General features: G+C 40.5%; 1 protein-coding gene across 2 annotated transcripts in view; it reads right to left on the reverse strand.

Moving 5' to 3' along the window:
• Window positions 1-24,163, reverse strand: part of RASA3 (RAS p21 protein activator 3) — a 233,719-nt gene that overhangs the window by 19,249 nt on the left and 190,307 nt on the right. For both annotated transcript variants that reach the window (XM_088454142.1, XM_088454141.1), the window contains exons 8-14: window positions 23,182-23,258; window positions 22,369-22,473; window positions 20,579-20,732; window positions 12,546-12,694; window positions 11,440-11,554; window positions 6,102-6,176; window positions 2,246-2,369 (exon numbers count right to left, since the gene is read on the reverse strand). In XM_088454142.1, the coding sequence (XP_088310268.1) occupies window positions 2,246-2,369; window positions 6,102-6,176; window positions 11,440-11,554; window positions 12,546-12,694; window positions 20,579-20,732; window positions 22,369-22,473; window positions 23,182-23,258 (799 nt within the window). The remainder of the gene's footprint in view (window positions 1-2,245; window positions 2,370-6,101; window positions 6,177-11,439; window positions 11,555-12,545; window positions 12,695-20,578; window positions 20,733-22,368; window positions 22,474-23,181; window positions 23,259-24,163) is intronic.

Here is a 24,163-nt window from a genome sequence, read left to right on the forward strand (position 1 = left end):
TACATAGAGGAGTACTCTCCGCATTGTGTAGGCTCAGTTTTAGAACTGCTGTATATAGATCACTGCTTCCTGAACCTGTTGCCTAGTCTCATGGACAGAGCACTGTTTGTAGATGTTCTTCAATGGAACATTTATTAATGTGATCATATGAGAGCTTCAGCTTCCACACAACATGGTCTGTTGGGCAAATATGTGGACAGGTTGGTGAACCACTAACAGTAATGTCACAATTTAGATAGTCAGTTAGAGGGTGACTCTGTCCAGGACACTATTATGACTGCAAAATGGTGATGCAAGCTGGCTTGTCATAGCAGTGGTGCACAACATCATAGCAGTATGTTCTTGTCACAATGATGGACATACAGACGTGTCCTTACACATCTTTGCTGCAGTCACGCCATAAAGCCGCTCTTGGAGCGCCAGGTCCCGTGAGACTCTGCTAGCGCTGGGTGTCTTTTTTTAGCCAAAATTCCGTGCTGCGTGGGCTAGATGTATGAGGACACATCTGTATACGTTTTCAAAGGCAGGAAAGTTCAATCCTTTTGTCCTAGTTTGGAGGAACAGGCATAGTGATCCATCACTTTGGCTGGATGTCTAGGTACTTCCTTTGTAGGACAAGCCATGAATAGACTTCTATTTGACAGAAGGTCCAGAAACAGCTTCTCCCTTTTTGAAGCTACTGTTTAACGGAATTAAAATAATTGGAAACTAAACTTTAAATATATACTTCATGAAAGGTATTCAAAAATAAACATGGGGATCCAGTGCCAATCTGGCCAGCTGGAGCCATTTCAGTGAATTCCACTCCAATGGAGACATTCTTGAAGTAGACACCACCACGTTTTCCCTTTACTAAATTTAGACCATCTCCTGACATTTTATCAGGAGACCAACAAAAAATGTAAAAAGAACAATGTACAAGAGTTTGTGGGACACAGCCCTTTAAAGATCTGACCGAAACAATCACTTAATGTAGAACTAAAGGTGGTTAAACTTAAATAAACAAAACATAACAATATTCAACAAAACGTGATGTGCCTTTCTGGATAAATATAATAATCAATGGAATAAGCAAAATTTACGGCATTGCTTATCGTTTTCTTTCACAACACTGGAATTTCAATAGTTAATGGAACTGATTTCTTAAATATCTGAGGACATGTGAACTAGCTGATCTCCTTGGTTCTGTTACAAAGACAACAAGTATTTCCCAGTGAGTCTGCACTTTTGAGCAGCCGTATGATGCTGAAGATTTATAAGGAGTTTATTTTCCATTATTTGAAGAAGGTTGTCCAAGTTGTACACACTCTGGTGTTTTTAGCCTTCCACCACAAAGAATTTGCCTCTGTAAGGTATAAACACTGTCTGGATGGACAGAGAGACCTGATTCAAGCTCGTCAGCACACAGATGTGAGAAGGATTTTATTCTGTAACATGTTTCAGTGAGTTTATTGGCATTCTGATAAGAGCACTTAGGAAATGTGTTGAAAGTTGCAAAGCTCAAACCAGAAACCTAGCAGTGCGTGAAATTCTTCGTAACATGCGAGGCCACTGTTTTGTAGGCTCATATGCTCTCATGCTTAGCTGTACTTATGAAGTGTAATAAACAGTAGCAGACATAGCATATTCTTCACCCCTTCCTATCTTTTAGAATGGCATTATCATCATTGTTGTGAAATACCTCACGGGTCACACATAAAACAGGGACGTACAAGGTAGACAAAATAAAGATAGGGTAGGTAGGGTCCTGCTTGTAACAGCGTACAATCTAGCGTGAAAAGAACAGAGCTGAGACAAAGATCACGGTGGCTTAGATGGGAGATATGGACAGTTGTGAGGCTGCACCAGTGTGAGTTGCTTAGGAAGGAGTGTGGTAGGCTCTAACAAGAAGTAGCTTTTCAGAGAGGATGTAAATTATATGAAGACTAGACAGAGTCTGTTTAGGCATGGTAAGAAATTCCATAGGTGAGCAGTAGCACAAGAGTATTGAAAGCAGGAGTGAGTGTGGATATAAGAGGAGCTGATGCATGGCTCATTGGCAGATCTTAGTGGGTGGAAGTATTTTCAGTTTTGAGATGAGGATCTTGTTGTATGAAGGGGTGGTGTTAGTGGTATGTAAAGGGAAGTAGTGTGGAAATAGCAGAAAGAAATTTGGACTCGGGAGAGAGAATAGTACAGAAAGGGACATGACAACAACAAATGTACAGTGAGATCTGTATGTATATGACCTCCCTTACATGCTTACCTTGGAAACGCTTTGCGGCAGATTCTCTCAGAGAGAAGAAGATGTCACACATAACAGTTGGGCAGCTAACACCTGATTTTGTAATGACGTTAAAGATCTGGTCAACATAATTCTTCAAGTTTTCCTACATGAATCCAAAATGGGATAACACTAAATTTTGATAGCATATACAGAAGATTTTAGCAACCTGAAGCTTTCTATGTTGTGGAACCTCAAGTCCCAGCATGTCCTGTTAACTCCTATAGGCTGGAAAGTGAAGGCTTACATTCTTTTGTGTATAAAATATATTACAACAGTGTTGTCAACTACAGGGTTTGATTTGAAAGAAATATGTTTTGCACTTGTTGACCTGTTTCTCATGTAACCTATAAAATGGTAAGATTTTAAAAATCTGACTAAGAACAATGCATAAAAGCTACACTCTGATAGACGTTGCCAAACCCTCTAGCCCAGAGGTTCCCAAACGCAGTCCTCAAGGCACCCCAACAGTTCAGGTTTTAGAGATATCCATGTTTGAGCACAAGTGGTTAAATGAAATTAACTGAGGTACTAATTAAGTCACCTGTGGTCAAGCATGGCTTATACTAAAACCTGGACTGTTAGGGGGCCTTGAGGACCGCATTTGGGAACCTCTGCTCCAGCCTATGTACAGATAATGGTGCTTACTCAGTGGCATGCTAGTAACAATTTTTGTCACTAGACTTCAATTTTAGATAAATTACAGGATGATCATGATGCAACTCCATTTCTGTACAACACAAAATAACCATCTTCTCGGTTAAGCAGGGATGCAAATAAACCTTTGGCTAAAGTAAATCAACTCCTGCCAATATAGCCTACTGTGTAGGTCATACATAGGTGTTCTCACCTCAGTGCACGGATGGGCCATAATAAGGATGTATAGGGTCTACTAAAATATGTATGATGGTATAGAGCACAGGTTTTCAAACTCTGTCCTCAGGACCCCCAAACAGTGCATGTTTTCCAGGTCTCCTCACAGAATCAATATAAAAAGGCAAACTAGCGCTTTACCTACCAGATATATGATATTATTTACTGATTTTGTATTATGACTGCAGCCTTGGAAACAATTGTGGGAATTATACCTCCCACTCAATCAAAAACTATAAACAACAGCAAGTATTCAAGGTCAATGAATACACTTTTAAATGGTATATACCAATGTTTTAATTCACATAATACAATAAACAATTTTCACATATACTGAACAGTATTCCTGCCAAACATTTAAAAAATGCAGCAAGAGAGCTTCTTATTTCAAGGTGATGCTTCTAACACAGCTTATGTTACTATGTAACGATTTCAGCATGCAATGGCAATTTGGATTGTTAGTATCCAGTCTCTGAAGTTTTGTAGCAATTCACTTTCTAATGGAGACTTGTTTTCATAACATGAGTTGTTCCATCACAGGAAGCCGCTGAGAACGCAGGCGGTGAAACGCATAGAAGACGTCACACAGTGAAGGCAAACAGACCGGTCACCAGAGGATTACAGCGCTGAAGCCAGAAGAGCATTAAGGAGTAGCGGTGAGAAATACACTTGGTCCGGCGAGCAGTACAAAGGGCCTGGACTCACTTTCATGGGGAAAGGTGCTTGATTGCACATGCTGCCGAGGGACATAGCAAATACCGCTTACCTAATCATAGCTCTCCCTCTCCTGTGAAAGAATCTATAAGTGGCTTCTTTTGGATATACCACATAATAAAGGTACCATGCTGGTGATCAGGGACTGTAAGTCTGTGTCTTCACAATAGTGAACCTGTGCTAATTTATATACAGGAAAAAGGAAATTAACGTCATTGTTTTTTTTTCCAAATAAATTGTTTTGGCTTAATGCCATTTTTCCTGCACAGGATTATCTGTGGTTGCACATAAGTACTCCATATGGATGAACAGAGGGCCTGATTCAGAGCCGGACGCTATTTGCGCTCGCTCGTTCAGAAAAAGGGGCTGGATATTTAAATAGAGCGCTCGCTCTTTGCGGTCTGTTGACGCCTCTATGTCTGAACGAGCGAATGAAACATGCGCTCGCTATTTTTAAAAAAACGCCCCCTGACCGCTCGCATCCTACGCTATTAGATTAATCGAGTACATTGAAAGGCGTATGAACTGCTCGCAGTGCTCGTGGTAGCATTTTCCTACCGCAATCATGCGAGCAGTTCAGGCTAAAAGACAACCAAGTGACATGGTCGATGACGCTGCTTTGTTAATTATGCACACCCTTAAAACGCCCGTTTTGACCGTTTGGCACGCCTGCGTTCGGATCACCACTCCCCATTTTCAAGCACCTTCCCCTGTTACCACCCACAAACGCCTCATTCTGTCACTCAAATTAGCAGGCATTCGCTATTTTGCGAGCACACAATTTCCGACCGCAATGACTTGTTCGCGCATGCGTATTACAACCCATATGCATGCGCAGTTGTGCGAACATTGCTCGGAGCGAACGAGCGGCCGCTTACGAGCGGCCCTGAATCAGGCCCAGAGATTGCTGAAAAACAGCCTATATTCGTGTTAAATATCTGAATATCCAGTACACTTCATAAAACAGACTTAGTTACAATTTTTGTTATGAAACAACTCATGTTATGAAAACAAGTCTCCATTAGAAAGTGAATTGCTACAAAACTTCAAAGACTGGATACTAAAGGTGCCCACAAACATAGCGATTTTTCATCCAATTTGGCAGATTTCGACGAATCGCGCAGATGAATCATGTAAAATAAGGGCAAATCTTGAATTTCTACACATGATCACGATGCCGATGCGCGTCCCGCTGGTCGCACATCGCATCTTCAGATCTTCCGTGCAGTACGGCAGATCTGACAATCTAGGACACGATGCACTGTAAAAAGTTTGGATGCAGGAGAGATCGTTTGAAAATTGGTCACCAAATTGTGTGCAGATCGTGTGCTGAGATGCCGGGGAGAATTTCAAGGGAAATCGTTCACAAATCGTACACATCGGCTGATCGTGTGCAGATCACTATATGTGTGGGCACCTTAACAATCCAAATTTCCATTACCTGCTAAAATTGTTACATAGTAACATAAGCTGTGTTAGAAGCATCACCTTGAAATAAGGAGCTCTCTCTCTCTCTGCATTTTTTAAATGTTTGGCAGGAATACTATTCAGAATATGTGAAAATTGTTTATTGTATTATGTGATTTTATGTGAATTAAAACATTGGTATATACCATTTAAAAGTGTATTAATTGACAGCGCCTTGAATACTTGCTGTTGTTCTCACAGAATCACAAGTGAAATAATAAGCTCCACCTGTGGATCTTATAATATGTGTCAGTGAGCAATGAATACACCTGTGCACCTGCTGGGTGACCTGGAAAACATGGCATGTGTGGGGTTTGAGAACCACTGGTGTAGGGGACTATGAAAATTGGTATCATAACTGCTGATATGCTTGAGAGCAACAGTAAAAGATATGGTCCCTATATAGACAAAGAACACCACCAAATAATAGTATAGGGAACCTGTCCAAAACCCAGTGCACCGCATAAAAATGTGGTTATCTACAGCAATCATATACTGTAATTTATGTAGTGCTGTATAGAAAAATTAAAGATTATAATTTATTGTATGCTTAATATAAAATTGTTTCAGTGCACTAGTTTTCATCAATAAACTTCCTCAGGTTACAGCATTCTATGTGGTCTCCTGCTGTTACACTACAATATCATCAACTTATATCACATCATCCAATCAGAGTGGATTCGGCAATTCCAGCAGCAATAAATGCATAATGCTTACAACCATTGGACCTACAGTGTTTGCCCAAAAGTATATACAGTAAATAATGAGGTTCTAGATTCCTTACCTTGTTGGTTTCTAAGTTTTCTCCATCTTTTAACTTCACAGGATCAATCTCACAGGGTTTATGTAATTCGCAGATCTAAGAAATGTAAACACGTCAAGAAAAAGTTAACAAATAATTTTTTTTTCAGCTTAATTAAAGCTCATCCTACCCTTGACCCTCTAATCACATATACAGGACACACTTGAAAGACATAACAGGAGTAGGGATAATAATAAAAACAATAATCAGAATGTGCACACACATCTTATAGTAATGCAAAGATGGCATTGTCCTACAGAGGGCGCTCTGCACTAGCGGTCCTCTACATAAACCTGAACTCCCTGAGGACTGATGGGACTCGCAGATAACTGGGGCTGAGTCATTCTGAGAGGAAATGTTGTCTTTTGTGTGTTGATAAGTTAGCGCACTAAATCATTACTCTAGCTGGTTGACCAGTGTTCTTCTAAAAGGAGATATAATGAAGGGTGTAACCACCAGTTGTATCGTCACACATACAAGTTTGGAAGTGCCAACATCTGCAATTTTTAAGGGCCTTACTGTTCCTTTTAGAAGAAATTCAAAAGGTCATACAAATAATTTAGATTATGACATACCAATGATTTGCCAAAACACTAATTACTGTTTTTAACAACCACATTGTTTACATGTGCTGTATAAAATAATAAATAAATTTATTCCTTTCTAATTAAATTGCAAAATTCCAAAATATTTAATTGTAGACAACATATTTAAATATTTTCTAAAATAGTTTAAGCTATAAACATGTTATACTCAAGTGGATTGCAGATTTCCAGTTATACATGACTGACTAGCTGTGCCCCTTACAGTTTTCTATTCCACATCTGGGCCTGTTCCTCTATGAGTCACTACCAACAAATTTAACTAGATCCAGCTCGAGCTAACGGTAAATGGATACAATCCCTGCAATTTCAGTGCGATCTGTGTGTGATATGATAAAGTTATGACCATATGAAATGCTGGAACAGAAATATACTGCAGCATAGCTCTGCCACATACATGTACTGTACAATACATCTGGGATGTCTCCGCTATAACTGTGCCACACGTTACTTGATGACACACTTTTAAGTCTGATTAGCGTTAACCAACACTAAATCACACAATGGCAAAACATATGCTCCTGAAAGTGTTAATGCTTGTCTCTACACCGCATCCTGATAAACAGCTATAATTAGTTACATGCACAGTTGGGTCAGTTCAGCTTGCAAATACTTAAAGAACTGCCTGAAGCTGCATAATAAATGAAGAACGTCCACATGAAATTCCTTGTTTTCCATGCAACACAGATGTAATGGATTTGATAAGGGACTTTACAATACTGTATTTAAAAGCATTTTCCATGAATTATCCGTAAAGGCTGTCTGTTCTTGTTCTCTAGATCGCTGGAGTGATCACTTTCCTCTGATTAAAATAATTAAATATATATATATTTTTTTAACTTTATACAAAAAATTGAATAAAATAAATCCCTTTATCACTATCAAGCAATAATAATGTGGCAGGGGTCTATTCAGCAACAGTGACGATGTTGCTCAGAATATTACTGGGCAACATCGTCACAATATTTTCTGCAGGTACACAGTGGTTTCGGGAACACCCTATCCCTGCGATGTTACAGAAGGCATCATCATCGGTTTCTCAAAACAATCCCTTCTGTTTCTGCCTCTGCGCATGCTCAGTCATAGTCTACGTCCCTGCTTTGAGGTGACTGGCGATAAGTAAGTCCAAACACAGCCTGTCCAAATTGATTGACATGTGTACACAGGCTTTATATTAGTCTGTATACATTTATATTTATGTGCTTTTATATTAAAAATGTATATATGTTAAATATAAATCACATACATATATATGTACACAAGCCGATATAAAGCCTGTGTACACATGTCAATCAATGTAGGCAGGTTTGACATGCTCTAGAGCAGGGGTGGCTAACCAGTCAGGGGCAAAGAGACAAAAAATATCTGTAGTCAAGTTAAGGAGCCGATGACGCGCGTGCAAAAAATGGGGCGTGACCTGTCACAAGGCCACACCCCACTTTTGTGCGCTCGCCTTTGGTATGACATCCGCAGGTGCATGACCTTGTGCCATACCCCTGTTTTTAGTCACGCTGGCGGTGAGCCCAGCATATTGATTATACACAATTTACATAAACTTCCCAATAGACTGTTTTCACTGTTGAAGTGAAAGAAAAAGCCAGAGCAATATAGACAACATTGAAATAGCCACATTCAGATAAAATACACAGAAACAAGCCAGATCCACATAAAATACATTTAAAATACATATTGAAATCCAGAACCACATAAAATACATTGAGAAAGCCAGTGCCCATTATGCTGCCCCCCTGTAGTTGTGCCCAAAAAGAAATGCCCCCAGTAGTTGTGCCCCTTCTGCAATGCACCCCTGTAGCTGTGCCCATTATGCAATGCCCCCTGTAGTTGTGCCCATTAAGCAATTCCCCCAGTAGTTGTGCCCCTTCTGCAATGCTCCCTGTAATCGTGCCCCCTAAGGTAGTGCCCCCAGTACTAGCTCCCCTCCCCGCCCACACCCCTATGAAGAAACTTAGCTGTCTTCATGATGGCACTGCTCCACGCCGTCAGGGCTCCCGAGCCCCGCCGTCGCTGCTGCCGCTTCCTGCTGGATCTAACTGAATCCAGCAGATGCGTGAGCTCCTCACATCGCATTACTGGGAATGCTGGCCTCTGAAGTGATCAGAGGCTTCTTTAGTCTCTGATCGCTTCAGAGACCAGCGTTCTCAGTACTAGTGGGGGCCTGCCGAACCACGAACTGCATATGAAACTTAAAAGAGCCGTGAGTTGGCCACCCTTGCTCTAGAGTGACTTACCTGTCGGCAGTCACTGCAAAGCAGGAAGAGAGACTGGGCGGAATTACAAGATGCTGCAGGGACTTATGGGAAAATTTCTCTCTGTCCCTGCAGTTTTCGGGAAATTTTATGTATTTTCTTCATAGAACGCCATTCTGAGATGGCATTATATAAAGTAAAGATTTTTCGAATAATTTAAGGCTTTTTGCTTAAACAGCAAAAACCGTTAAAGCACTACAGAGATCAATGGCATGATCCCTACAGAGCGATACTCTGTGAGACGGGAATTAATGGAGAAGATAATTGCATTATCTTCTCCATTATCCTATTGCTGAATAGGGATATACATAAAAAAAAAATGCGGAAATTATAGTTTCCACATTTTGAAATGTAAAAAAATTATTTCTGAAGAGACCCCTCAGTGTTTCTCCTGGAACTCCATAAGAAGCAGAATGCAGCACTTCCACAGTAGTGATGGCCATCGAAGGCTGTATCATCGATGCTCAATGGGTTTAATCCATTGGTAGAAAACCAATGATGGTTTAGCCAACGATGGCAAAAATGCGAGCGCCCGCTTCTTTGTAAAGTGCTGGCCTCATGGCCGTTCGCTAAGCTGTGGGTGACCACCCACAGCTTTAGCGAGCGGCCAGGTTTATGATCGCGATGAGCAGAGCAGGAAGCACCCTACTGACATCACTGGTGATGTCAGTAGGGCCGCCTACAAACGGCAGGCGTTCCTTCAGGAACGCCTCAGTTTGTCTGGCCACGCCTACAAAACGCGGCGAGCTGTTGATCAACATCGACAGCAACCCCTTTTGTAGCGAGCCCTGGAGTGAGAGAATTTCACTCTCGCTCCGGGGCTTGCGCACACGCCATGCGCACGCGGTGCATGCGCAGTGCCCCACCATCGACTCGCTTGCGAGCGGGTCTGAATGAGACCCCAAGTTTGAGAACCACTGATGTAAGACAAAGCATGTACTTTGATCAGATATATTTAAAATATTAAAGGGCTCACATACACCCTTTTTTTCCCCTACACATTACGTGTTCTACTGTGCATCAAAATTTCTTATTTATCTGTCCCTATGACCACCAGGATACATTTTGTGATTTAGGCTCCATAAGCTTAGAAAGGCAGAACGGAGATTGGAGGGGGAATGCAAGCTTTGCCAACGCGTATGCTCCTGTCAGGAGATGGGCCACATACGGGTGCTTAACTCCTGGTGCAAAACACAAACTAATGATGATGAAGACAACAGGTGCCCTATTCTGAATGGCTGAATGAGTCCGTATCCCTCCAACTAATACAATTACTATTAACAGTAAGCTGCCATCTTCGATGCATTATTACATTGATATCTGAGGGACTGCAGAAACAAGATTCCCAGTTGATCATTTAAAGGGGAAGACAATAGAAGTTTGTATTTCTTTAAACTTTCTGGCCAACTCTACATGAGCCCTCAAGTGTTAAAACTTTGCTTAACTTACCCAAACTGTTTTCGGTATAATTTTTTTACTAATATATACCAACTTTATAAAACGGGTTGAAACGGTGGTGCTTCTTTATATTGCACCACTCGGCAGTGCAAAGCTCTGACGCTTCGTAGATCTTTCAGTATAAAATAGAAGTGCTCATGTACAGCTTGGTTCATTGTAACAAAGTTGCTGACCAGATTCTCTTCTTTTTGACGCATACAATGCGGTTTATAAATGATGTAGGAGGAAAATACACCATACTTTACTTTTTATTAAGGTTTTGGTGGAAAGATCAGAGTTTATTTATTGATTTTTCTAATACAATAATCTTTTCTACACCTCATCATTTATTTAGTTTGTACTCACTTAAAGTATTGAGCATTATTTTCTATTCTTGTTATTTCACCTCACTGCTTCATAAACCTACTAAACCAAATAAAATCTAAACTGGGAGGTAAATATGAGGAGGAAGCCACTAGTGTAATACAGTCTCAGGAAGAAGGAAGAATAGGAGGCATCTGCAACCTTTTTTAGGTCTCTTGTCTCTCTTGGTTTCAACCTTACAGAATTAATTTACACCATTGGTCTGTTGGGTGACACAAAAGAAAGCTGGCACCATTGAACTTGACAAGGGGAGTGTGACTGAACCTATTTTCCTAAAGTAGTGAACTTAGGACCGGGGGCATTGATGAATATTTGGTCATACAACTTTCTTTTGTATACATATGTTTATATCAGATTCAACATGAAAAGGACAACATATCTAGTCCAATGTCTGCACATTTTGGAATATAGTCACGTATATGGGTGTGGCATGTGATTTTAACATTCAGAATGTCAACATGTGACATGCCCATCAACAGTCGGTATGTCAACAATGCATTTTTCCCAGTGTTAGAGCCTTAAACCCACTCTAACCCCGACCATCCTAATAACCATGCCGACATTCTTAACGTCAAAATAATGACTACAGACCCACATATTCAGTATATGAAAACGGATGGTATTATTTACCTCGTCTATAATTGGCTTTAGTGTAACTTGAAGATAATGCATTCCAGCCAGCTTCATGGTCTCATCAATGCATTTGGACGTCAGTGAATTCCCTCTGAAAATGGTGTTTGGGTCTCTGATGAAAAGAATACAGACTAGTCTCATAAAATCATCCCACGCACTTGACTCAGTCCTTGCAGCTATCTGTTGTGCCATACAGAAATTGATCATTTAATGCTCTGCAGTTTCAGTTCTCCTCCTGCTCACAAATACTTGGTGACAGGTAAACTGCTGAACTAGACTCAGTGACATTATATCCCTGGGCTCAGCCTGGATGCTGTATGTAGGAATTCTACAGAGCTATTCTGATTCAAAATCTTGTTGCCACTAAACTGATCAGAAACGTAAGCAGCGTTTCACTGTCAGTGCACACAAATGTGTTTTATAAAGGAAAGAGCAACAGGAAGAAGTTCAGGGGGCCATACGTTTCTTCAGAAACATAACTTGGAAGGCACAATCATGACAGATTAGCTACTTCCAAAATATGTTCCCCACTAATCCCTGAACAATGGAAGCATCATTACTTGTTTGGCTATGTTCAGGCTGAGACATGCGGATACCTATTTATTTATAGCACCACTAACTGCTTGAACAAGCACTAAATACTACAGCAAATCATTAAATTAGATTTGGGTTACTGGAGGATTACACTACTGAGATAAGGGTGTGGAAAAGTCATTTGTGCCACCACGTGTTAGAGAAAGTAAAATAGTATTTGAGGAAATGGCTGGTTGGTGTAGATTTTGTTTTCTAGATTAATTTATAGTATTAATTTATATATTTTCCAATGAAACCGTTTCTCATTGCAAATGATGGACCTGCACAATATAAGGTCTGCAGCTAGAACCATACACAGAGGACTCGTACTGATGAGGATGGCTTCGATATGTATTATGGACATTTGAAGCTTCAGCTGCACACATTGTGACATTCCCTGAATACATGTAGACATAAGGAGGTGTATATAGCAGTGATAAAAGTGTACCTTACTACATACATACTTTCACATGGCTATTTTATCATAAACAAAAAGTCACCGATACCATAAATGCAAAGCTGCTACTCACTGTGTCCTGTTCACTTCAGCATTTGCAATTGCGCTGATTAGAGGCACGATCTTCCCATAATGTAAGAAAAGCCGGACCAGAGGTATTGCAGCCTCCTGCTTTTCTCTGCACACTTCGCCCAACACATGTGCAGCAGATGCGGAAACAGGCTGCAAAGTTGAAGATGTGCGATATTATCATTTTCATAGTGATGATAAAAATAAATGCAATTATAGCAGAAAATTAACATTAGGAAACATTAGTTTATGCACAATATTTAAAAATATATATTTATGCTGGCCTCACATGCTGTGATATCAGTAGCTATATTGTGCAACTGGCTCTATATTGCAGTATGTACCCCTGAAACAAAACCATGCCCAATTAACACAGACTGGATACACTGCTTAATGTGGTTCGGTGGCCTCTGGGCCTGATTCAGAGGCGCTCGCTCGCTCTGAATCAGGGCGGGTGCTTGGTTTTTAAGTTGCGGCCTCTTGGCCGCTCACATAGCTGTGGGTTACCACCCACAGCTTATGCGAGCGGCTATGATGATGGTCGCGATAGTCAAGACCATCGCAACCATCGGGCTTGCGACGAGACCCTTGTGGTAGGGTCTCGTGGCTGCAAGCCCCAGAGAGATTTCGGCTTTAACACGAGTGATGTCAGTGAGGCCGCCCACAAGTGACAGGCGTTCGCTTGGGAACGCCTCCGTTTGTGAAGCCACCCCCTGGCCATGCCTACAAAAGGGGTTGAGCGGTTGATCAACATCGACAGCCGCTTGCTCCGGGGCTCGCGCACGGCGAGCATGCGCACTGGCCCACCATCGACCCGGTTGTGAGCGCACAGCGCTGGCAACCGGGTCTGAATCAGGCCCTCTGTATGCAGCCAATTTCCCAGCAGACTAATGCTGGCCATGCACATGAACGATTTTAGGCCGATTGCCCGATTTTCGATGAGTCATAAGATGGATCTTGTGAAAATCGTGTATTATTTTAGTAAGATACGATCCAATGCGCGCTCCCGCAGCTCCTTAAATCAGATCTTATGATCAGATGTGCAGCCCACATTTTCCATCCTATCGTGTGCAGATCGTGATGTTTATTTTGTTTATGCGATCCATCGTGCGGCAATTCCAATAATTTCAATGACTGTTCCCCTAATGAGCGCGTGAGGCACAAAATCGATCATACTACAGATCCTGTGCTAAGAAAAACTGCCAGGGAGCTCCGGGGAGTAGGATGGTGCATCGGATCTGATGCTGGTCGTGCAGCTGTATTTCCAGCTTAACAGATCCCTGTGACATGGGAAGAGACCCAGCTGCTTGGCTGGAGCAATAAACATCCAGAAATCATCTCCCCAATCTGTCCACTTACACGATTGGTCAAATTGTACTATGATCCTCTGGTTTGAGCACGGACCTGCAACAGGTGTGTTTCTGTGTATAATAACTAAATGTATTAAGCAAATAGACAACAAATAAAAATACTGTATAAATATAAATTATATCGGTAAAATACATATTTGTTTTTCATTCATCTAACAGTGAATTAACAATGAGTGAATTACATTTCTGAAATAAATGATTTGTTGACAGCTACACATTAGACACAACATAAGGGACAGGGGAGCAGTTACAGTGAAGATAAGGAACCAGTTGTATCTTACTGTGGCTGGCCTAAGCAAGCATTTCATGTTTTATTAATTTTCTACATTTATTTTTAGCAAACATACATTGACTATTTTCCAAACACATTTGCATAAGACCAGAGCAGACGCATGTGTCAAAAACTAACTTGACAATTCAAAAACTAACTTGACAATTGGTAGTACATAGGCTTGAAAGTTATCCATGTTCCTTAGATTTAACATAGATAAGTCGTCTACTACATGAATAAATTATGGAGTCTATAAAGCATATTCACTTGTTCACCAATCACTGATATACTTCTCTTGGAAGTACAGATGTTCTGCCATTATTGGTACTTAAAGGGTCAACACACATCTAAATAAGTCCGTTAGACTAAATGGCCATATTAAAATGACCAAAATGGACAGATTTGACCATTTGGTGGACAGTCTAAACAAAGGATTTGGCTGTGACTAATTTCATGTCAGTCACTGAGTGCCACATACACAGTGATGGATGTCATTGGACAATGACAATTACTCCTGGGGATAATTCTGAAAAAATGTCAATCATTCCTGCCATCTATGATGCTACTGGATGATGACAAAGATGGGGACCTTAGTACAGTGTAGTCCAATTTAGCCGGCACTTGTAATCCCACCCACCATTACAAACTAGATCTGCTCCCAGTATATGACACAAACAAATATTCAAAGAAAGCATGTCTTATGAAAGGATGTGTTTAACAAATAGTACATGACAAATGACTCTGCTTGGTTTGTTCAACACTACATGTACTCACACTACAATGCAGCAGCTATGCCGAGGAAGCCTATGTAAGTTAACACATTTATACATGGAAATAGTAGACATAATATTTTTTATATGCACAACAGGGTAACTCCATAACTTTTGCCTAACATTTGTTAAGGGGAGGAGGAGGGGAGCGGGGGGGGGGGGGGGGGAGTATACATTTTAGAGTCTGATTAACAATGTAATATAGCTCAGCTTAAAAAGACATTGCGGCAGATGTTACAACCTATGGAAAGTGATTAATTGGAGAGTGATAAACTACCAACCAATCAGCTCCTTCCTGTCATATTTCAAACAAAGCCTGTAACATGACAGTTAGGAGCTAAGTGGCTAGAAGTGTATCACTTTCCAAAGCTTAGTACATCTCCCCCGCCAACTTAAGTTCTGCAAATGAATATAATATATAACTCATGGGAAATGTGGTTAGCAGCACAGCAACATCTGAATTTCTCAATCTCTCAAGCTATAACTGAAATACTTGTAAGCATATTAAATGAATGGTAAGCTTAATGTACACACTAACATCTCCAAGGTGATCACGTAGCGTTTCTCTATAGCTATGATATTGCAAGACATAAATTTATTCAAATTAACGTTTCTAATAGTCCCTTCTACAAAGAACAGGAAGCTTGACATAAAGCCCCCTAAGTATGCCTGGGACATAAATCACACATCAAAACAGTTATGTGATTTTGCTACATACTGCTGCCAACTTAATAAGATCAAAGAGAGCTGAAGGCAAGCAATGGAGGAGGATGAGACTGGGAACAGCATGCAGATAACAACAATGCTTACTAAGCATAATACAGCCTATGAACAAATGCCACCAATTGTCAATTATATATCCATTATGACTATGCAAGATACAAATCCATTAAAAACCATTCCATCCCAAAACTATTCTCATGTACTATATGAGTGTAAGGGATATTCTGTACTTTATGGCTATTACATCATACATTTTCTTGCATTTACAAAGCTAAGAAAGATAACAAATATGGACTAAGAACAGTTGAAACCATGACATACAGATGTGTTCTAGTACATCTAGCCTCCTTGCTTGTTAAATAGCCCTTCTAGTCGCGTCATGGCATGGCGTGACTTGGTAGCGCAAGCATATTTTTGTGCGACTTTTTACCTTCAAATGCATCTTATTCGCACCACGGTGTGAATAGGATGCACAAGCAGCTTCTGCCGATTAAAATGATATGCGGTATGCCTATATCCTGTGTGCATCTGCGGGTGTATCTGCATGCGAAATGCTACGTTACAGTGTCACTGCCGCTGACACTGTAACGTAGTATTTTGCCTGTAGATACACCCGTAGTCGCACACAGAATATAGGCATACCGAATATAATTTTAGTCAGCAGAAGTGGCTTGTGTATCCTATTTGCGTCGCTTTTTGAATAACACGCATTAGAAGGTAAAAAAATACAAAAATTTGCTTGGCACTACCGCGTCGCATGGCGCATAAGCACTATGTTTAATGCGACTTGTAGCGCACATGGGATAGATGTATGTGTACACATCTCTGTGTGGGTGTATAATATATATATATATATATATATATATATATATATATATACACACACAAAAAAAAATGCCCTTATTTTGCACTAATGATATATATGCTGCACCTCAATATGAACCCGTTAGTGGGAACAAACCAATCCTTGACCAAAATATAATGAGGGCGCAAACCACAAAGGTATCTTAACAGCTAATTGAATAATAAAAAGATTTTCAATGTTTTCACAGTTCAAAACCCACACCAGTGGAGTTAAAACGTTATACAAATCGGAATCTCCACCAGTGGGGTATCAGATAAGGTCCCTTTTGGAGAAAATAAAATCAGTCCGCTTTTCTTCTTTAATAGACTGGACCAACTTCGACGTAGATTTTAATATATTTCATAGGCTCCAAATCAACCTTTTCTGAAAAAGACCCATACACCAAAAAACACCCAAAAGATGGCCCAATGGCCTACTGTTAGATCTTTGAACAATACATTTATTAAAAAAGAAATTTGACATATAAAATGCTAACACAGTTTGTTCAATTATTCAATAGAAGATGATATACAGCCTGCCATTAATCCATATAGACCAGGTTTTCAAATAGACAGGTTTCTCCCTTCTGATAATACAGAACCCAATGCGTTTCGTCTGTTAGGACTTCATTAGGGGAATATATATATATATATATATATATATATATATATATATATATATCTCAAATTGAGAAAAATGCACTAAATCCAGAAGAAGTTTGAAAGGTATTGTCCTTTAAATGGACTTTAACATACTGACAGGCTGAACTGAAAGGAAACCATATGACAAGTCTAATGCTGGGCATCCACTATACAATTTTCTGTCAGATATCTGTCCAATCTGACTGGTTGGAATGAAAACCTGTGATTTACAAGATACTGTAAGTTGGCGACAACAAAATGACCCCTGTGATGGGGACAGAGGAGGACACGTACTGTGTGTAAGTGTCGCACAGATCTGGCATCGGTCGAACTGTCATTAGAACTAATGACGGTACAACCGATGCCAGACCTGCAGGAAGATCTGGAGATGCGATGTACGACCCCGCTGGAGCACGCCGCATGATATCAGGTATGATATCGTACCCATACAGCACCTATATCGGCACATATCATGCCCTGGTAGGGGGCCTTAACATGTTTGAGATAACAGATGAAGGTGGAGCCAAAGATGAAGGCATCCTAGATTTTAGAAAGGACTTTGACACTGTCCCACACTAAAGATAGCTTGAGACTGAATTCAAAGCTTAATTGTTGTCATATTAAGAGTTGACATGGGTTGTTACAAATGCAGTACATTGAAAGGAGGACAAGGTTACTACCAGTGGAGCTGTACTGGGATCTGAGCACTAGTCACTTTGAGGAGGGTTAGGCGTTAGCGGGTGGAGGGTTAGGCTTAGGCTGCAGGGGGGGGAGGGAAGATTAGGGGTAGTAGCAGGGGAAGGATAATATAATCTATCAGCATTGTGACCCATTCGGGATGGCGGCACTGGCACTCTGGCCACCGGGATCCTGAGCGCCAGCATCCCGTACCCAACACCTACCTACCACTAGTCTATCATTTGGATTTGTCTATTAATTTTTTAGCCATTTTTTTTTTCTTATTGATGAATTTTTTTATTAAGAAAGGTTGAGTCTCCCATATCCGAATAGACCAAAATATGGAATTTTTTGAGAACTGAGAAAGTGACAGCTTTGCTTTCTGATGGTTCCACATACACAAAATTATTTAAAATATAGTATAAAATTACCTTCAGACAATGTGTATAAAGGTGTATAAAACAAATGCATCCCCTAGAATTCTCATTATGGTATGCAAATATTCCGAAATACATAAAAATCCGATATCTAAAAAACTTGTGGTCCCAAGCATTTTGGATATGGGAGACTCAACCTGTAGTCAAATTCAGAATATTAGTAAGTTCTAACTATGTAACTAAGTTACTAGTAACATTTACAGAACCCTCCTAAATCTGTGGACAGCTGAGTGTCATATACAAAACAATATATTTACAGTACATTAAAACAAACATTCTCTGGAGTTTGATGAAAGCAGCAGTAAGTGGTGGCACTCTTCTATGGATTACTTTCATATTACTGGTTCTCACAAGCCATTCCCATTATATAATTACAATTTATTATTCGCATCAATTGAATAGAAGTGGACATCACCCATCGTATTAGCTGTGGTTTAATATAAATGGGATCTTCAGGAAAACAAAACATGTTGCATTATGTCATTATCCTCCAACTAGTAGTACGCAGACTGAATAGCTAGTGATGACGCAGCATGAGTAACAATGGCCCAATCAGCTGTTTATCAACTGGGGACAGCAGCTCCAGCAATGCTGATGTCCCAGGCATTGATTCTACCAGCTGTAAAGATGGGGTGAGAGAGTTACTGACACAATGCATTTAGTGTCCACAAGTGCACCTTTTAAGTAAGTTATTTCTGATGTTAGATTTGTACAGTGCTATAAACTATGTAGATAGGGATGCTTCATTCCCTTAATGTAGCTTAGGAAATGAAAACAGAATGACACACACACACACACACACACACACACACACACACACACACACACACACACACACACACCACTGTTTCCAGTTTACAGAGGAAGCCCTGGGTGTGTCAATTTCATATGTGAACTGCTCACCACAAGAGATTCAATCACTTCAGAAACCACCAGGTTACTTTAATAAAAAAATGAGGGTTACAGGACAGAGAAGAAACATCCACTGCTTGCACATTATAAGACGAGTACAAACATTATTATGTATTAATGCTTGAGCAGAAGTTATAAGAAATGTTTGCAGTTTGGGGCTGATGTACAGTAAGGAGCAAATGTAGCTAAAGGATGCCAATTAACACCTTGACAAAACTGGTTGTGATACAAGGACTGTAATTGAAATTAATTTTTTTAGCATGGAGGGAAAATAGTGCCAATTAGCATGCAGTACACAGATACTGAGCAGTTTATTTTACACAGCTATTCATAGCTGAGCTAGTATGCATGGTTGGCCTGGCCACAGGGGAAGAGGAACCCCCCTGGTGGGCCCCACTGTCTGAGTGCCCCTTTTCCTGCCTTACGGGTCAGGCTCCAGAATGTGAACTCTGTAAATCCATTGTTACTCTATTAGAGGGTTAATTACTTGGCGGATCATTGACTGGTGGATGGCTACACCCCGAAAACTTTGCCCCCTACCTCTGCATACCCCTGGTGGGCTCTTCATGCCCCAGTCCGACACAACTAGTTCGTGCCCACCTCCCAACTGTAAATCTGTGCACTATTTTAAATTTGCCCAACGCAACAGGATTTTGTCAAGGTGCATAATTGTACCTTCTTGCTGCAGCTATTCCTAATTTGAAGCATGAATGAGTGTTTTCATAAACTGTATTCCAAAACCACAGTGGAAGAATAATGTCAGAGGTCCATAGTATCTATGATATAGTGCAGCAGATAAATTGCTGCTAGAAAATTGTTAAGTCATAAGTTTCGGCTGTCTGTGTGGATAGCATGGGTAGGTCTGCATAGAGAAGAATTCATGTTTCTGACACTCTATTTCACAGGCAGCATTCTTAACTTTGGAAGGTCGCGCCAATGAAGGTTCATGTAAATGAGCCATTAATGTTGTACCCCCTTTTGCTGTGTACATTCTTCCACCCTGCCTACAGATGCTGCTATTGCAGTTATTAAACTTCTGCACATGTCTTTCAGTAATGTTTTATTATCAGCTGCTTTGTGTTTCAAAGTCAAAGTATGTTCAACAAAAATATTGTTTTGCTCCCCATTGCCGTATTTAACAGTTACAAAGGCAGCAATTAAATGCTGATAATTTGCTAGTTAGAAAATATATAGTGTTGGTGTATTGACACAAAAATATTTTTAAAATTAGAGAGATGCTATGCTTCGAGGTTTGAGCTTTTTGCCATTTGTTGTTTATTGTAGACTGTGTATAAAAATCGATGACACTTTATTGGTGTAGCAATTAAAATGACTGTTGATCATTATGATTTTTTATACGAACATTTCAATCAAGTTGCCGCATAACTTACCTCAACATCTCCAGATTTTAACAAGAGGTCCCTGAGGGGGTTGTAGTACTCGCTGGAAAAAACATGATCTTCAGTGTAAACCACATTTAACCTCAAGGAGCCCAGATCATCTGGCTTGCCTGACTTGCCGTTGTCTCTAGGCTGAAGCAAGTACCTGATACACAGAGAGTAAAGAATTGTATGTTGATAAAACCTCCAGGAGACATAATTTAGGCTACTGCGGCAGAAGCAATATTTGTAGCACAGTATTTAAGAATGACCACAGCACTGGCACAAATGGGTGGTACTGCATGTACATACTTTAATCCAATTCCAATATACACTTAATTCCAATCTTAATGCAATAATACCACTCTCTGCTGTTCAGTAATTACACCCAATAACAATATTTAACGAAATGTGAAAATCTGCATATAGCAAACAATCTGATTCAGTGCAGGTCTACATTTAGGGAGCAGCCTCAGCCAATACAGAGGTTAATCACAATATCAGATTGTCCTGCTCTCAGAAAACTGGAATGTTAGCGTCTCCAAGACGTGTCTTCTAGGAGTACTATAGTGAGAGCACAAGCAGGAACATGCACAAGACAGCTGAGTCAATGAAAAATATGACATATACTAGCCATGCCCAGGAGGTAAGCCACATAACTAGTGTAACGTTTTATTGGAAGTGATATAGAGAATCATCACCTGGGTGTACTGTGTGAACAGATCACAACATGTCTACTCACTGCCAAGTGATCTCTCTGTGCCCTCTTATTGCACCCATATCGTGAAATGCTGAAAATACAACATGTGTTTTCCACTACATAGAAAAGTTTCTGCTCTCATAAAATGGGTCTGTGTAATGAATTTCACGTATTTAGAGCAAATGATTATTAAAATAGGAAATTATTAATTTTTATTATAGGAAGTTGCCACATTTGTTTTCTATCTGGCAGTGGCCTGTTGACATTGGTGACATCACATAATCATTTCTTAGACAACAGGAAAGAATTCAGATTCTTGCATTGCAAATTCTGCAATGCTGGCTCCATTACTACAGCACTCCCACATATGGAATGACAATAGTTAAGGTGAGTGCTTGGAAAACAAATACTTTCAGGCCTAAGAAAGGATTAGCAAACATGCCACCGCAAGAATGACAACTCTTATTCTCAGGCTGGTGCTAACATGGTGATTCATTCAAGTGATGATTTAGAATTATATAATCTAGAAATTCATCGAAAACAGTGAATTAAATTAACAGGAGTCCAATCAACTAACATAAAACAAATTTGTATTTAACCATAGATGTGTTATTTATCTGATACACTGGGATCCCCAATTGCTGTAATGGTCCCATACTAATCTACCTCACCTTATTTGCTCAAAACAGTCCAAGTGGGTCTTTCCCCCATAAATCCCCCTAATAGATTGAACCAAGCTATGGTAAGATGAAGAGTTTGGCATGGGACTTTGACAGCCATTGGGGACCAGGCACTTCCGGTGAATCATTCATTATATATGTAATCTATGTAGAAACTAAGAACCGAGCCTGCACATCCCTAGTAGAAACTACATAGAACAAAAGTATTCTGTTGTTATGGAGCACCTATCAGCTCAAATTAACCACTATCCTCCCTGTTTCCATTATAATTTCCTGTACAATGTCTGAAAAAATAACAAAATACACAAATAACTGTCTCTATTATATGTCTATTGAATTTCCACAGCCAATAAATGTACAAGTCTTGATTAATTGTAAAATTAAAAATCTAAAAATGAAACCTGTAGAAATAAACTACTTACCATGCATCATAGCAGCTGGACTGTCGTAGGACCTTAAGTGGAATTTTAAGTTCTCCAAGAAATTCATCGCCAAACTTCAGGTTACTTGCATTCCACAGATCAACTCTAAAGAGGATAAAGTAGAGGTTATGGGAAAATTACCATTGAATATTTCTGCAAGATTATTGGTAACATTTATTGGAGAACACAAATGACTCTAAAATCAATTATTTAAGATCTGCTTAAGTGCATTTCATAGATGCACTTGTTTATTATACTGGTGCCATATTGTTAGCACTGCTCAAACAGTCTATCAGCTCCCAGCAGTTCAATGCGAGCAGATTTGAAATCTTCCACAGCATAGCTCAGCTCTGCTAAACCCGATCTTACAGTCATGGCTGTCTTGTTCAGATCACAATTATCAGCCTCACTAAACCCAATCCCAGCTGTCACTGAAAAATGACATCTCATTGATTGTGTACTTAAACTTAAAATTTCTATTAACATGGTCGAGCATCACATCCTGTAGTAATCCAGGAGCATATACTACTGCTTTGTAATTGCTGCAACCTGTAGCATATACTACAATTTTCTTGTAGGTGTCAAGATTCCGGCGCCCGCATTTCATGTGACGGGATATTCACCCTACTTTAAGAGCCTACTGGTTCGCAATAGAAACAGTGTGTGTAACTATCTGTGCAAGTGTCATTTGTAATGCAGACTACTTTTACAAGCCACTGTTTATATAGAAGGAACTTTGCAAGAGTGGGGTCACCTGTAGTGAAAGCCTAGAAGAAGCTTACACCATGCACAAATTAAAGTTCATTTTCTTACCTAATCTCCATTTTGTCCACATCATCCTCTTCTATTTCAAAATGAGATTTCTTGTTGTAACTACTTGGCTTGGTCACCTGCATCAAAAAAAAAAGAATAAAAGTAAAAAATAAAAGTTATCTTTATGAACTAGGTTTCATACAGAGGTGCATTAGACACCACAATCTTCACGTATTAGTTTGAAAGTGGCCTTACATTACATCACTACTGTGCTGTTGTGGAACTTTGTCTTTCCACCATCTAATGCCCAGTCTGTGGTCCCCTGCTAGCTCTTATTCATCACAACACTGCACTTTGCCTGTTATAATGTTAGCCCATACAGGAAGAGAGCTGTATCTGCGGCAACACACATATACAATTCTGCACAGGGGCATCAAGGGCAGTAGCGTATCTACCCATTGGCCAGAATGGCACTCGCCAGGGGCGCTGGCCGAGTTAGGGGTGCAGCCCAGCGGTGCCACACATGGCCAAGGGGCAGAATCACATAGTAGTTCGCCGATCCGCCATGTTTTTTAATGTAATCATTGCCCGCCCAGTCAGGAACATGTTACCTGTGCCTGACCGGGAGGACCTGTATCTTGTTCCCCAGCTCAGCCTTCCCTGCTATACTACTGTACCAATAGGATCAGAGCGTGGCGCTGACGTCATGACCTCGGGCTGTGCATGATCATACAGTGTGGAGAGGAGCAGTTTCCCCGCCAGCGCGCCATCTAAAAAGACGTCGCGCGGTGCCCGCCCGCCATCTGAGACCACTGCGGCGGTGAGTCATGATGGCCACTCACTCTCCCACCCACTGCCTCCCGAGTCCTAGAATGCCGGTGCGGCACTCTCCGTGACATCGACGCTGCCGCGCAATGCGCTGGGGGGAAGAGAAGACCCGGGACATGGGGGAGCGGTCTGAACCTGGAGGTACAGCAGCGGGAGAGTCACTGGAGAGGGTGAGAGGAAGGAGAAGGGAGTCACTGGAGGGGGGAGAGGCATT

The sequence above is a fragment of the Taudactylus pleione genome, unplaced genomic scaffold, assembly GCF_031769625.1.
Source record: "Taudactylus pleione unplaced genomic scaffold, aTauple2 ptg000609l, whole genome shotgun sequence".
NCBI lineage: Eukaryota > Metazoa > Chordata > Amphibia > Anura > Myobatrachidae > Taudactylus > Taudactylus pleione.